Here is a 16,222-nt window from a genome sequence, read left to right as displayed (position 1 = left end):
TCATTGTTTTTTTTTCTTTTTCTTTTTTTTTTTTTTTTTACTTATGCTGAGCTTTAAATGACAAAGATTCACATAATCCAAGAGGGAAGTATTATTTAGAGGGATTCTTTTATCATGTGATATATAATAAATACATCCAATGTTACACATCAATTTAAAAAACAAGTAAATAACTTTAAAGAAGAGATAACTACTGGCCAGGCCCAGTGGCTCACACCTGTATTCCCAGCACTTTGGGAGGCCGAGGCAGGTAGATCATGAGGTCAGGAGTTGGAGACCAGCCTGGCCAAAATGGTGAAACCCTGTCTCTACTAAAAATACAAAAATTAGCCAAGCACGGTGGCAGGCACCTGTAATCCCAGTTACTCAGTAGGCTGAGGCAGGAGAATCGCTTGAACCTGGGAGGCAGAGGTTGCAGTGACCTGAGATCATGCCACTGCAATCTAGCCTGGGTAACAGAGCAAGACTTTGTCTCAAAACAGAAAAGAAAAGATAAGATAATTACTTTATACTTAGCTTGTCTTACCCATGAGTGATGGGCTGCATGTGGCCCAGGACAGTTTTGAATGCAGTTCAACACAAATTTGTAAACTTTCTTAAAACATTATGAGATTTTGGCCAGGTGCAGTGGCTCTTGCCTGTAATCCCAGCACTTTGGGAGGCTGAGGCAAGCAGATTACCTGAGGTCAGGAGTTTGAGACCACCCTGGCCAACATGGCAAAACCCCATCTCCACAAAAAATACAAAAATTTGCTGAGTGCACTGTCAGGCATCTGTACTCCCAGCTACTCAGGAGGCTGAGGCAGGAGAATCACTTGAACCTGAGAGGCAGAGGTTGCAATGAGCCGAGAGCACGCCACTGCACTCCAGCCTGGGTGACAGAGTGAGACCCCATCTCAAAAACAAACAACAAACAAAAACAAAAGCAAAAAAATGGCCGGGCACGGTGGCTCACACTTGTAATCCCAGCACTTTGGGAGGCCGAGGCAGGCAGATCGCCTGTCAGGAGTTTGAGACCAGCCTGGCCAACATGGTGAAACCTCATCGCTACTAAAAATAAAAAAATTAGTCGGGCATGGTGGCAGAGACCTGTAATCTCAGCTACTCAGGAGGCTGAGGGAGGAGAATGGCTTGAGCCCAGGAGCTGGAGGTTGCAGTGAGCCGAGATTGCACCACTGCATTCCAGCCTGGACGACTGAGTGGAGTGGAACACTGTCTCCAAAAAAAGGGAGCTTTTTTTTAGATCATCAGCTATTGTTAGTGTTAGTGTATGTTATGTGTGGCTCAAGACAACTTTGCTTCTTTTAATATAGCCAGGGAAGCCAAAAGATTGGATATCCCTGCTTCATACCAAGAAAGATGACACCCCACATTTGCAATGCCTAAAAACACTACCAGCCATCTGAAAAACACGAGACTTCTAACTTCTGTTCTTTTTTGTAGCAATGGAATCCCACGGTGATATCTGAGGGATGTGGTTACCTTTTGGAGGAGGTTGACGGTTTCTAAGGATGATTCTTTCTGAGTGAAATATTGTCAGTGTCATTGACCTTTTCATTATTTCAACTATTATTATTCCAGGTTATCAATTCTCCACCTGATCATTTTCATCCTGGGACTGACTTTTGTGGAATTCCTTGGATAGTTATCATTATTGTGTTTCTGGGAATTTCTACACTTGCTATTTTCCTCTGGAAAACTAGCCTTTGTGTGAGTATACTAACTTTCTGTAGAGGTATACTTGTAATCACAAATAAGAAGAAATTATTTAAAACAATTCACGTTTCTGGACTTCATTATGAATATGTGGTTTTACCCAAAAAATCAGGGAAATGATTTATTAGCATAAGAATTATGAAAATATCTGCCATTTACATTATGAAAATTAAATAGGTTGGTGTTTGTTTAATAAAATGTCAACAGACCTTTTGGTCAAAAGTAACTTTTTTTAACCTTAGTGTTATTTATCAGAAATGGAGTATGAGGTTTCATCACTTAAGTAGGAAATTCTTTCTAAACTCTTCTGCTCTATAGTTCTACCATATGGGTGGAAGGAAAGCTTCCAGTCTCCTCTCTGAAGATTCACTGCAGAAATGAGCTGACAACAGACAGCTTAACAGGAGAAGAAAAACATAGAACAGGCATAAACATGGGAACCAGCTGAAAAATGAGACTGCTAGAAGGGCTGGATGGTTGATGCTTAAAGAGCACCCTCTTCTGAGGGAAGAGGGAGATAGATGGAGATGTAGGCCATTTAGAGGGGCAGCAAATGATTTTTAGGGGAAATGGAAGAGCTCAAGGAACAAACAATTGGCCTGAGACCAAGTTCCTCTGAGGTCATAGGGATGAGGTGACAAACTGCCAGAAGGTGAAGGGCAGAACTGCACTGCATCTCATGATGCAGAGAAAGCCCCAGAGAATCTCTTAGAACTGCCCTCCAGAGAATCAATGAAAAGTGTGTCTGGGCAGGGTAATTTTGAATGACATCATTCAAAGTGCATGTTCCCAGTTGCAACTGGGGAGAGATCAGTATGTCAAAAGTCTGTACTTGGTAAGAATTTGGCTGCTAAGTTGTGCCATAATTTGTCTTTTGAGCCTTTTTTCCATTGGGTAAGTTGAGCTCTACATTTTCTCTTGCCATTCATGGCAGTAAAAGTGTGGTTGTCTGGGGGCTGAACCTCCTTCTGAACAATGATCCAAGATAAAAGTACTAATACCACAATGCTTTTTTATATTCAAGGGAAGAGGAAGTATGTTTCAGTTTTACCACCTAGATAATTACACGTCATTTGGCACTGCCTTTCAAGATATGTAGAAAACAGAAAATATATGAGTTATGAAGATATCGAGGAACATTTAACATTCTCTATGCCACTTAGTCCTGAAGAGAGAATTTTTGGTATAAATTGGAGGAAGATTTTTTTTTTTCCCCAGCCCCGAGACGAGTCTCCCTGTGTTGCCCAGGCTGGAGTATAATGGTGTGATCTTGGCTCACTGCAACCTCCACCTCCTGGCTTCAAGTGATTCCCCTGCCTCAGCCTCTCAAGTAGCTGGGATTACAGGTGCCCACCACCATGCCCAGCTAATTTTTGTATTTTTAGTAGAGTCGGGGTTTTACCATGTTGGCCAGGCTAGTCTCAAAACCCGACCTCAAATGATCCGCCTGCCTCAGCCTCCCAAAGTGCTGGGATTACAAGCGTGAGCCAAAACGTGAGCCGGGGGAAGTTTTTAAATTTACCACTTTTTAAAAATTCTATTTAGGAAAGTTCAGTTGAGCTGTTGGACTTGGACAACTTCACACCTTCTCATCTTTGTCCTTATCATCTAGTCATCTATACCACTACCTCCTAAGCAGGGACATCATGGGTGCCATGAAGCATTCATGCATGATGGCATTTCCTTGCTTCTCATTTCTTCATGTGTTTGACATTCCTCCTAGCTCCAAACTGGGCCAGCTACCTTTCCTATGAAATCTAGCAGTAGCTGTGGGATAGATGTGGTTGCTTTTTCATCTTTTTAGATTACCCATGCTTCTCTCGAAATCCTAGTACATGTTTTGTTTTTTATCCTATGTGCAGAAATCAGAAAAGAACAAATTCTGCAAAGAATTTGAAAGATATTATTTCAGGCCAGGTGTGGTGGCTCATGCCTGTAATCCCAGCACTTTGGGAGGCTGAGGCAGGTGGATCACTTGAGGTCAAGAGTTCAAGACCAGATGGGCCAACATGGTGAAACCCCATCTCTACTAAAAAGACAAAAATTAGCCAGGCATGGTAGCGGGCACCCGTAATCCCAGCTACTTGGGAGGCTGAGGCACAAGAACCGCTTGAATCTGGGAGGTGGAGGTTGCCGTGAGCCAAGGTAGCGCCACTGCACTTCAGCATGGGTGAGAGTGACACTCCGTCTCCAAAAAAAAAAAAAAGTTATTTCAATGACTACCTCAGGAGATTCATAGGTATCTGACCCACATCTGAGATGGGATTTGCATTGCATTTTAGCTATGATGAGAACAAATATTTAATATCTTAGAAGATTAAAAGCATACTGTCTTAATACGGAAATCTTGGTGGGAATTCAGTCATTAGTGAGAATGTTTTGCGTTAGGTTCAAACCAGCCTCAATGAAGCTGATGTGAGGGAAGGGAAAGTGGACTCTGAGTAGAGCAGGGATAGAAGGAAGATGCTCCAGTGCAGATCAGGAAGGAGCAGAGGGTGAAATGTTACAAATTCTAGAACTCGGAGAGCTGAAGGTAATTACTTCTTTTTCAAGTTGTGAAACATGTTAACCTGTGGTAAAATACTTATAACATGATAATTACCATCTAACCGTGTTGAAGTGTACAGTTCAGTTGTGTGAAGTATATTCTTTTTTTTTGAGACGGAGTCTCACTCTGTCACCAGGCTGGAGTGCAGTGGTGTGATCTCGGCTCACTGCAACCTCTGCCTCCCGGGTTCAAGCAGTTCTCCTGCCTCAGACTCCCGAGTAGCTAGGACTACAGGCATGCACCACCATGCTCAGCTAATTTTTGCATTTTTAGTAGAGACGGGGTTTCACCATGTTGGCCAGGATGGTCACCATCTCTTGACCTTGTGATTCACCTGCCTCGGCCTCCCAAAGTGCTGGGATTACAGGCGTGAGCTACCGCACCTGGCCTATTTTTTTTTTTTTTTTGAGACAGAGTTTCAATCTTGTTGCCCAGGTTGGAGTGCAATGGCACAATCTCAGCTCACTACAACATTTTCCTCCTGGGTTCAAGTGATTCTCCTGTCTTAGCCTCCCGACTAGTTGGGATTACAGGCACGCACCACCTCTTCGTGATCTCGGCTCACTGCAACCTCCCCCTCCCGGCTTCAAATGGTTCTCTGCCTCAGCCTCCCGAGTAGCTCGGATTACAGGCGCCCGCTGCCATGCCCGGCTAATTTTGGTATTTTTAGTAGAGACGGGGTTTCACCATCTTGGCCAGGCTGGTCTTGAACTCCTGACTCCGTGATCCACCCGCCTCGGCCTCCCAAAGTGCTGGGATTATAGGCATGAGCCAGCGTGCCCAGCCATCATTCTTAAATTATTATTTCCTAGGTGTCTTTCCTCAAGACTGTCTTAAAGTCGCAAAATGTACATGACGGATCCACAGATGTACAGCGGAAAGCCTGGAGGTCCAATAGCCGTAGCCAGGAAGGTATGGCTCTGTTGGAGTCCCCATAGTGTGGAAATGAGTTTGCCCTGGAAAGGGAAAGAACAGCTTCTTGCCCTCAGGTTTCTCACCTTCTCCTCTCCTCACTGTCACCAAGGGCCAAGGTCCATTTGTATGCACACAAAGAAAAGGGTTTCTTCCTTTCCAGGAATTAAAATTGGCCTGGAAGACCTCTTTACTTCACAGAGACATATGGAAGCCAAAGTTCGAGCTGAAGTCCATAAGGTGACAAGGAAGGTCAACAGTCATTACAAAATCAATGGACATAGGAAGACTGCCAAAAAAAAGTAAGATGTGCCTTGACACAAATACTGCTTTATGAACCGTGTGCCAATCAAAGTAGACAACTGTAAAGTCCTTGAGAATATTTTCTACAATATTTGTGGCAAATTCAGTGGGTTCAAAATTGAGTTTGTCCTTTCTGCTTGATTAGTTTAATCTGTATAATTCCTTTCCCTTCCTACATTCTTGTTTGTAATTTTTTCGGGGGAAGAGGAGGTGCTAGTACTGGCATTGGTTTTCCTCTTTTTTTTTTTTCTTGAGACGGAGCTTTGCTCTTGTTGCCCAGGCTGTCGTGCAATGGCACAATCTCAGCTCACTGCCTTTTGGGTTCAAGCAATTCTCCTGCCTCAGCCTCCCAAGTAGCTGGGATTACAGGAGCCCACCACCACACCCAGCTAATTTTTGTATTTTTACTAGAGATGGGGTTTCGCCATGTTGTTCAGGCTGGTCTCGAACTTCTGACCTCAGGTGATCCACCTGCCTCAGCCTCCCAAAGTGCTGGGATTAGAGGTGTGAGCCACCACACCCAGCCTTTTTTTTTTTTTTTTAAATTTTGAGATAGAGTCTCGCTCTGTTGCCCAGGCTGGAGTGCTATGGCGCAATCTTGGCTCACTGCAACCTCTGCCTCTCAGGTTGAAGCAATTCTGCCTCAGCCTCCCAAGTAGCTTGGATTACAGGTGTGTGCCACCACACTCAGCCAATTTTTTTTTGTTGTTTTTGAGACAGAGTCTCACTCTTTCACCAGGCTAGAGTGCAGTGGGGTGATCTTGGCTCACTGCAACCTCCGCCTCCCAGGTTCAAGCGATTCTTATCCCTCAGCCTCTTGAGTAGCTGGGACTACAGGCATATGCCACCATGCCTGGATAATTTTTGTATTTTTAGTAGAGGCGGGGTTTCACCATATTGGCCAGGCTTGTCTAGAACTCCTGACGTCATGATCCACACACCTCTGCCTCCCAATGTGCTGGGATTACAGGCGTGAGCCACTGTGCCCAGCCCAATTTTTGTATTTTTAGTAGAGACAGGGGTTCACCATGTTGGCCAGGCTAGTCTTGAACTCCGGACCTCAGGTGATCCGCCTGCCTCAGCCTCCCAGCGTGAACCACCGCACCCAGCCTGGATTGTTGAATTCAATGCTTGGGTCACCTCCAGATTCATTTTCACAGTCTTTCACGTTTTGGTCATATTACATTGTATTTTGCTGCCATATGACTGATCTTTTTTTTGTTAAATGTGAGATACTTGTTAAAAAATATTTAGCAATGAATTGAGACCTAGTAGCATGTTATCTTGCTGCAGAAGAGATGGGAGTCTACTTCTGGGGGATGGTCAGGGGTCCTCCATACAGGCTGCAATTGAGGTCGTCAGTGCAGGCTCAGTCCCTACAAAGGCCAGGTATTTCCTATCCATCTCTGTTCTGATGTGTGACTCTTCTGGGTCTCAACCAGAGCCAGTGGACTTCAGTACGGGTCGCTTTCATTGGCAGACCCTCAATCCACTTGTTTTTCATCTAATCGCATGCATGTGTGCAAAAGCTGCTCTGCTTCTTTGCATCTCAGTAGTCCCTTCTGGAATTCAGCAATGAAACTCAGGGAAATGGGTTCCAAATGCGAGGATGTCTTTCGTCCTGGGTTTCCTTCTTCTCCATCTTGACCTCATGTCTGTTTACTGCCATGTTAGCAATTTGATGTATTCAATCATGGGTTTTATATTCTGTTTGGTGTCCCCCATTGTTCTCATCGGAGATCAGAAGTTTCAGATGCACTTATGCCAACTCAAGATTAGAATGCTTCCTTAGCTTCCCTCCAGAGTTAGGTTTTGTGTTTGTAGTTCCCAAGTGCACAGCAGGAGTAGTGAGGTCCTCACTGGCTTCTCATTTGCATTAATCTGTGAGCTCATTTAGCGTGGGGACAGGACCCTGCTCCCATTGCATTCTCAGCACCTCACCACACACTCCTTGTTTGAGGCCACTCCAGACAGCATGTGCTGAAGGATGCCCTGTGGTCAGAAACAAGTTCATTAACTTTCTCTTTGAAGTGTTTTTGTCCCTGATTCCTAGCGTTCTGGGAATTTTACACATCCTTCCTATAAAACCAAGTATCAGGTGAGGTCCTTAGGATCAGGACCATGAATCAAGTGGTGTGAGGGCAACACAGCAAACTTAACTTTTTAGGCCATTTCCTTTTTCTGCCCTCACTCTCTGTGAACTGAACCTTGTTAAAAGTCAGTCAACACCAGGGTGGATGGTTTGCAGTTGTCATCTATTTTCAGGACATAACACTCTGACTTAGGAACCATTCCGATCATTTCTAATTCAATAGATGCGCCCAGCATTCAGATTGCTTTTTCTCTCAACCAGGATCTTTAAAGTCGATGACAAGAGTTCCAGTCCTGAATCATGGCAAAGTGCAGTAGTGAACTGCAGGGTTAATGACACCATATTCTGGAAGGATCTCTCTATGGCTGATGGTCTCAGTTCCGGCATCAGCCTCTGACTGAGAATCAAGTCTCCCACAGGAGGAGTCAGATGAGGAGCAATCCTCTGCTTCTGATGGAGTTAGTTGTGATGAGTTGGTGAGGTCTGGTTTTTCACACTAAACTAAAATGAGGTTTCACTGTGTCAAGCACAAGACTGACCCCAGAGACACACATAGTGCACCTCACAGAAGCTTTTAATAGTCTTTATTTACTAAAGAATAGGACTAACTATAAAACTATGAAGATGAGCTGGAAATGACAGGTGACTTGCCAGCAGGCCAGAGTGTGATTTTTCTTTGTCCCTCAATGGGAGGTGTCAATTCTCCCTTTGATTATGAGAATCAGTTGGTTCATTTATGGGAAGGTTGCAGGGGGGATCTTTGAATCACAGCCTTCGGATGCCAGAAGGGCAGAGGGAATCCCACATGGGCTGGTGGATCCTGTGTGTGCATTTCCCTCCCTTCTAATCTCAGGAAACAAAACATGAAAGAATGTGAGCAAGCAGAAAACGAGAGGCAGCTATCAGAGGCAGAGGAGAATGGGAAATTGGATATGAAAGAAATACATACCTACCTTGAGTTCAGAAACTGAACCCCACCCTCTTGGGAAACCCCCCCTCTTGGGAAACCCCCATTGGAATGTTGTTTTTAACCTTTGTACAATGTTTAGACCCAGTAAATGCAGAAATAGAAACAAATGGTCAGAGGACATATCCAGAGAGAGAGAGACAGAGTTGACAAAACAGAAAACAAAGTACCTTAAGATTTACCAGTGACCAAAAGATCTGAAGTAGCAAAACGTCTCCTGACCCCATTGCCAGCTAGACTGTGTGGAAACTCGGTTACCAGCCATTCTAGGGGTGGAGTGAGTTGTTGTCATCCTTAGGAAAGTGTGTTGTTGTAGGATCAACCACATCCTTCAAAAGGACTATGCCTGTTTATAAGCCCAGCTGTTTCTGCCCTGTGAAACACGGCAAGGATATTAATACAAAGAGAATAGAGCTTTATGATAAAAGATGCTCAATGAAGGATGAATTAGGGATATACTGAGAATGGGGAAGGAAATTGTCAACTCAGAAGTCAGCAGGCAGTAAGCAAAAGAGGAGGAATCAATACAGCAACAGTTTGGATCAGACTGTACTGTTTTTGTTTTTGTTTTTGTTATTTTTTCTGAGGTGGAGTCTCGCTCTGTCACCCAGCCTGGAGTGCAATGACGTGATCTTGGCTCACTGTAACCTCCGCCTCCCAGGTTCAAGTGATTCCCCTGCCTCAGCCTCCCGAGTAGCTGGGATGACAGGTGCCTGCCACCATGCCCGGCTAATTTTTTGTATTTTTAGTAGAGATGGGGTTTCACTGTACTAGCCACAATGTTCTCAATCTCCTGACCTCATGATCCACCCGCCTCGGCCTCCCAGAGTGCTGGGATTACAGGCGTCAGCCACCGCGACCGTCTCAGACTGTACTCTTATAGCCATCTGAAATACGTTTTCTAGGTATAGATAGATTGTGTAAGGGTACAGTTGTGAGGATAACAGAAACATGGCAGATTATTTAAAATCATCCTGAAAGTGGTGCTTTATCTGATGAAAGTGATTGTAATCCATAGGAAACTGTTTCAACGCATGCAAGAGTTGCGGCGGCGGGCACAGGACTACTACAGATGCAAAGTAAGGAGCTTCCTCCCCGCAGTTGCGCGATAGTTCAGTGCTGATGCAGATGATGCCATGGCCCTTAGACTCTCAACATTCAATTTCTCATGTGTTGGCTTTTTCAGATCACCCCTTCTGCAAGAAAGCCTCTTGCCAACTCAGTAAGTTTGTTTGTTTTCCTTGCTTTTGGACATAGTCTGCCAGGTCAGGACATGGATGTATTTTTCTCCCCACAGCTCTGTGCTCAAGCCTTGCAAAGGGGGAAGGCAGAGAGGAAGGCTGCCTACAAGCAGCACAGGTAGGTCATTGTGATGGACATTTTAAAGGATGTTTTTGTTTTGAGATAAAGCTTTGAGCATCTAGTAAAGAACTTGGTGTTTTAATTCTTCAAGTCAATTCTTTCTCTGTCTTCTAGGTGTCAAATGAGGCAAAAGCAGAGAGTGCCAGAGAGACACATGAGTCAGGAGCCAGTCCAGGGACGACCGGGCCTAAAGAACCCTTTCTGGATGGGTAGGAGCTTGCTGTGAAGGCAGCCGCTTAATTTCTGCTGCACAATTCACACACCTTGCTTCTCCTTTTGGGGATGAGGGCTCGGGTGGGGTGATTGTTATGTTTCCTGGAAACAATTCCAAGCACTTATAAAGAGAACAGTTGTCTCGCTGGGTGGCAGGACCCTATTTTTCTCAGGTGCCCGAGCTGAATGGCTCTTGGCTAGTCCCCTGTGAATGGTGGAGCTCAGGCCGCTCCACTGACTGTGGACGTTGCCCCACCCTGATGTCTTGGTTACTTTTAATTGAGGAGATGAGCCTAGAAGGCAGATGGGCCAGCTCCCGTTTCCACCTTGACTCAGTGTGAAGGATTTATTTTTCTTTCACTTGAGAAAACAACAATAGCACTTTAGAATGGGAGCCACATGTCCTGATGAGAGCAGAGGTTTTCTGGCCATGTCTTCACGGATCAATATTGTAGCTTGAGATCTGCTTTAAGAAAAGAAGCATTTATTTACATTTTGGAACTTCCTTCATTCTTTTTGTTTAAGTTGTTTATTGTCAACTATATAACTCCATTAGTAAGTTAAATTTCTATGTAATCCTACTCCTCTAACATTTGAAGTGTAACCCTAAAACTTTCCAGTTAATTTCTGTAGCTCTAACCTTTTCTCATGACTGTTCATCTCTTTATGTCCATTTCTGTTCATAAGTATTGATAATACCTGGCCAGGTATGAAAGTTAGATTAACTATGAATCCACAGAATTTTAAGTGTCCCTATGGCTTGAAGAAGAGGAGCAGTGCTGTTCCTGTCCAGGGTTTATTGATATTCTTCCAACCATGGCTGTTCCTATTTTAATTTTGAGTCTGTGCTCACATGATGAGTGATTTCCTCTGATATGTACTGATTTAGAGCTCATTTCCAGCTGGTTAGAGCCCGACCTGTTCACAGCCTGTTGAGAGTTAAGAATACCCCTGGACCAGGGCTCTGTGGTATCTTCCTCAAGGATGAGGCTCCAGAGGGCTCCAGAGTCCTCTGAGGCATGTGGTCAATAAACCCTGTGCCTCTGGTAAGGGACCTGTGTGGCAGAGAGTGAGATGGCAGCGGAGGGTGTGGAGGGTTTCTTATTCTGCACAGAACATGCAAGCCAGATTTAGCCCCATTCCCTTCTCTGGCCCTTAGCAGATTCAGGACCTCATTCGGTTCCCATGAGGAACAGCAACGGCGTCCCAGCTGAAAACACAGAGAAGACAAAGGTAAATGCTGGGGACGTTTTCACTCTTCTTATATCAGGACACTTTGGTCTTTTCCGACAACGCCCTCTCCTGGCCTGGCCTCTGCTCTGTGGGTTCTGTGGTGTCTTTTCTGTCTCGACTTCTTGAGAAGCAAAATCTTCTCCATGAGCTTTCAGGCTTCTCCATTCCCAGCTGATCATCGTTGGTGGCACCTCCAGAATCCATAAAAGCTCAGGGACCGAGGGCTGAAGGGCTTTTACTGTTCTGTTTCCAGAAATAACACGAGGAGGCACCACTGACCTCCAGTACTGTAGGTCTCATGGCGCGGTGAACTCTGACTGATCCACCTTACCCAAGATGTTGTGGGGTCTCATTTCCGAAATATGTGGGATTTTCTTTTGCTGTGATTTTGTTTGCATTCTGCTATAATGTAGGTGATTAACGTTTGAAATATCTGCTGTATTCCCAGAAGTGAAAATAGTGAAAACGCATTAATCTAACATTAATTTGTGCTTTGTGCAATTTTGAATGCTCTTTGACAAGGCCAATTCCATAGTTCATCACAGTCCCATCCCTGTTGGTAACCGTGTTGTGCAAAAACACCTTCATACCCACCCAATGGGGCCCCTGATCTAATATTCTAAGTGTCAGAGGTTCCATATTTGTAATAGCAAATAGGCCCTGACTGTAAATTAGTGAAGAGCGAATGTAACTTATTACCTACAGGGACAATTCCAAATGAAGGCCTTAAATGATGCTCAGCTAAGCTGGTTCTTCTGTGGCCTCTGTACCTTGAAAAGCTGCCGAGTCCTATGATTACACATGATGGGACTTGTACACTGGAAGTGAAACACAGTTTTAAAACTTGCTTTGTTTAGAATTCTCACCTCATTTTTCCATGGACAAAAGTATTCTTTATGTCCTAGTGCACTTACAATTTGGTATTACCTGGGAGTGAAAAGAAATATTACAGCCATGTCTAACTGACTTCTTGAGGTAAGATTGTTCTGTCAGAAATCCCTCTCCCAGTTCCCCTGAAGCTCTTCAGGAATCCACCTCTCCAGAGCTCTTTGTTCTCATGGGTGGCACCTCCAGAGTGAAGAAGATCCTTTGTCAAGAAGGGAAACAGAGGGGAAATGAGAGGGTCCCGCAGGCAGAGCTGGAATCTACTTCCACTCTGCCTCTTGCAAGCTGTGTGACCCTGGGCACAATTTCTCCTTCCTCTGGAAACCTCTGTTTTCTTAGATTTGGAGCAGGGTGGTCACACTGACCTTGCAGAGTTCTGAGAATCAGAGACAGAACATAAAAGGCCTGGAAAACATTCTCCAAAAAGAAGCTGCAACATGTGTGGACAATGGGCTTTTCATGCCTCTCTTACTCTCTGTTGACCTGGTGCAAGAAACATGCTCTGGTGATGGCTGTTAGGGAGGAATGAGGATAGACATAGACACTCCTGTGTCTCAAACATGCTTCTTTGTTAATCTGTTATGAATCTGTCATGACTCTGTCTTCCCTGGGGCAGGACCCCAGCCTGCCTACATTTGCAAACAGACACAGTGGCATGTGGAGACAACAGTGTGTCCCAATGACTTTTCTTTACTCCCCAGCTGTGGGCAGTACTCAGTGGAAGGGTGATATTATGACACTGATACTGCTATTTTGAAACCTGGAGGGTGGAAAGGTGCAAAAATCTATCACAAGCAACAGAAGGTGCAGCCTGTGTTGGTGGCGGTAATTTTGTCCATCAAATGAATATGTGTGAAAACATTTCCTCCTTTGGCCCTACAGGTCAGGATGGTGGCAGTGGAGCACCATCATTCCTCAGGATTGCCCTACTGGCCCTACCTCCCGGCTGAAACTTTAAGAAAAAGGATGGGCCGCAAGCCACCTCCTCCTATGCAGTGTGATCTGAGAGGTCAACCACGTCCATCAGTTAAACGATGTCTGAGACCGCTGACTCTTTCTCGACTACAGTGTCCACTAGGACCTCAACCACATTCTACAACTGATGATTTTCTGAGAAGAGAGACACCTCAACACGAGTGTGCCCTGGGACCTGATCCACTTCCTCGAGCTGATGATTTTCCGAGACTCAAGACACCTCCCGAAGGTCTTTTCATACCAATTTCCCCTTCTCCAGTTGATGATTCTCTGAGCCTCAAGACACCTCCCGAGTGTCTTCTGGTACCCCTTCCACCTTCTCCAGTTGATGATTTTCTCACACCACAGGCACCTCCCATCAAGCGTCGTTGCCTGGGACCTGTAGCATTTCCTCGAGCTGATGATTTTAGGAGAACCAAGGAACCTCCCGACTGTTTTTTCATACCACTTCCACCTTCTCCAGTTGATGATTCTCTGAGCCTCAAGACACCTCCCGAGTGTCTTCTGGTACCCCTTCCACCTCCAGTTGATGATTTTCTCACACCACAGGCACCTCCCATCAAGCGTCGTCGCCTGGGACCTGTAGCATTTCCTCGAGCTGATGATTTTAGGAGACCCAAGGAACCTCTTGACTGTTTTTTTGCACGCCTTCCACCTTCTCCAGTTGACGATTCTCTGAGCCTGAAGACACCTCCCGAGTGTCTTCTGGTACCCCTTCCACCTTCTCCAGTTGATGATTTTCTCACACCACAGGCACCTCCCATCAAGCGTCATCGCCTGGGACCTGTAGCATTTCCTCGAGCTGATGATTTTAGGAGACCCAAGGAACCTCCTGACTGTTTTTTTGCACGCCTTCCACCTTCTCCAGTTGATGATTCTCTGAGCCTCAAGACACCTCCCGAGTATCTTCTGGTACCCCTTCCACCTTCTCCAGTTAATGATTTTCTCACACCACAGGCACCTCCCATCAAGCGTCGTCGCCTGGGACCTGTAGCATTTCCTCGAGCTGATGATTTTAGGAGACCCAAGGAACCTCCTGACTGTTGTTTTGCACGCCTTCCACCTTCTCCAGTTGATGATTCTCTGAGCCTGAAAACACCTCCCGAGTGTCTTCTGGTACCCCTTCCACCTTCTCCAGTTGATGATTTTCTCACACCACAGGCACCTCCCATCAAGCGTCGTCGCCTGGGACCTGTAGCATTTCCTCGAGCTGATGATTTTAGGAGACTCAAGGAACCTCCTGACTGTTTTTTTGCACGCCTTCCACCTTCTCCAGTTGATGATTCTCTGAGCCTGAAGACACCTCCCGAGTGTCTTCTGGTACCCCTTCCACCTCCAGTTGATGATTTTCTCACACCACAGGCACCGCCCATCAAGCGTCGTTGCCTGGGACCTGTAGCATTTCCTTGAGCTGATGATTTTAGGAGACCCAAGGAACCTCCCGAGTGTCTTTCCGCACCCCTTCCACCTTCTCCAGTTGATGATTCTCTGAGCCTGAAAACACCTCCCGAGTGTCTTCTGGTACCCCTTCCACCTTCTCCAGTTGATGATTTTCTCACACCACAGGCACCTCCCATCGAGCGTCGCCTGGGACCTGTAGCATTTCCTCGAGCTGATGATTTTAGGAGACCCAAGGAACCTCCCAACTGTTTTTTCGTACCACTTCCACCTTCTCCAGTTGATGATTCTCTCAGCCTCAAGATACCTCCCGAGTGTCTTCTGGTACCCCTTCCACCTTCTGCAGTTGATGATTTTCTGAGACCACAAACACCTCCCGTCCAGTGTCACCTGAGACCTGTACCATTTCATCGAGCTGATGATATCAGGAGACTCAAGAAACCTCCTGACTGTTTTGACTGTTTTTTGTTTTGTTTTGTGTTTTTTTGTTTTTTGTTTTATTCTGTGGCAGGAAGGGGCCTGGTGTGTTGATTCAATTTATTGATCATTTTTACAACACATAAATTCATTTAAGTATTGATTGTGCACCTATCATATGATACGCATTTTTTCATCACTCCCCCACTCCCAGAACCCTAAGCTTTTCTCACTGTTAGAACTCCTAGTTTATTTGTATTTCAGTCACTTTGACTATAAACTCGTTGAGTGTAGGTGCTTAGATTTTTTTCACTGCTTAGCTCCCAATGCCTGTATAGAGTAAGCTCTTTTTTTTTTTTTCTTTTTGTACCAAATGCCCAATGGCCAATTTATTCTGTTTCAATAACTAGGCATCATTTTCAAAGGGCCATATACTGACAACAGACTGCCCAGAAATTATCTCCCTATGTAGGAAAACTACAGAAGACAAGTTCTTAGATTTTTAATGCCCAATACAGTAGCCATTAATGACAGGTGACTACCGAGCCTTGAAATGCGATAGTCCAAATTGAGATGTGCTATAAGCTTAAATTACACACCACGTTTCAAAGCCATAAGACCAAAAACTGTAAAATAGTCTAGTAATTTTATATTTATTATATATTGAAATGATATTTGGTATTTTAGATATATTGAGTTAAATAAAAGTTAAATTCACCTGTTTGGTTTTTTACTTTTAAAATGTGAATTCCAGAAAAATTTTTTTTTTTTATGAAGTATTTATTGATGATTCTTGGGTGTTTCTCGGAGAGGGGGATGTGGCAGGGTCAGAGGATGATAGTGGAGAGAAGGTCAGGAGATAAACACATGAACAAAGGTCTCTGGTTTTCCTAGGCAGAGGTCCCTGCGGCCTTCTGCAGTGTTTGTGTCCCTGGGTACTTGAGATTAGGGAGTGGTGATGACTCTTAAAGAGCATGCTGCCTTCAAGCATCTGTTTAACAGAGCACATCTTGCACCGCCCTTAATCCATTTAACCCTCAGTTGACACAGCACATGTTTCAGAGAGCAGGGGGCTGGGGGAAAGGCCATAGATCAACAGCATCCCAAGGCAGAAGAATTTCTCCTAGTCAGAACAAAATGGAGTCTCCTATGCCCACCTCTTTCTACACAGACACAGCAACAATCTGATCTCTCCTTCCTT

The 16,222-nt window shown here is 44.9% G+C and overlaps 2 protein-coding genes across 5 annotated transcripts in view; one reads left to right on the top strand and one right to left on the bottom strand.

Annotated features, from left to right (window-relative positions):
• LOC134737584 (uncharacterized) overlaps positions 1 to 15,738 on the top strand; it is a 49,786-nt gene extending 34,048 nt beyond the window's left edge. Inside the window, exons 12-20 of one of the 4 annotated variants that reach the window (XM_063650622.1) lie at positions 1,582 to 1,710; positions 5,077 to 5,176; positions 5,340 to 5,478; positions 9,557 to 9,617; positions 9,725 to 9,760; positions 9,836 to 9,897; positions 10,015 to 10,109; positions 11,276 to 11,346; positions 13,114 to 15,738. In XM_063650622.1, coding sequence (XP_063506692.1) covers positions 1,582 to 1,710; positions 5,077 to 5,176; positions 5,340 to 5,478; positions 9,557 to 9,617; positions 9,725 to 9,760; positions 9,836 to 9,897; positions 10,015 to 10,109; positions 11,276 to 11,346; positions 13,114 to 14,616 — 2,196 coding nt within the window. In that variant the 3' untranslated portion in view covers positions 14,617 to 15,738. Of the gene's footprint in view, positions 1 to 1,581; positions 1,711 to 5,076; positions 5,177 to 5,339; positions 5,479 to 9,556; positions 9,618 to 9,724; positions 9,898 to 10,014; positions 10,110 to 11,272; positions 11,347 to 13,113 lie in introns of all 4 variants that reach the window. The other 3 variants (XM_063650621.1, XM_063650620.1, XM_063650619.1) reach the window with 3 other exon arrangements.
• The window catches only part of LOC129011399 (mitochondrial intermediate peptidase-like), a 163,802-nt gene that overhangs the window by 48,084 nt on the left and 99,496 nt on the right, over positions 1 to 16,222 (bottom strand). The gene's annotated exons all lie outside the window — the stretch shown is intronic.

Source organism: Pongo pygmaeus, chromosome 14 (assembly GCF_028885625.2).
Source record: "Pongo pygmaeus isolate AG05252 chromosome 14, NHGRI_mPonPyg2-v2.0_pri, whole genome shotgun sequence".
Taxonomy (NCBI): domain Eukaryota; kingdom Metazoa; phylum Chordata; class Mammalia; order Primates; family Hominidae; genus Pongo; species Pongo pygmaeus.
This window is presented reverse-complemented; position numbering and strand designations above follow the sequence as displayed.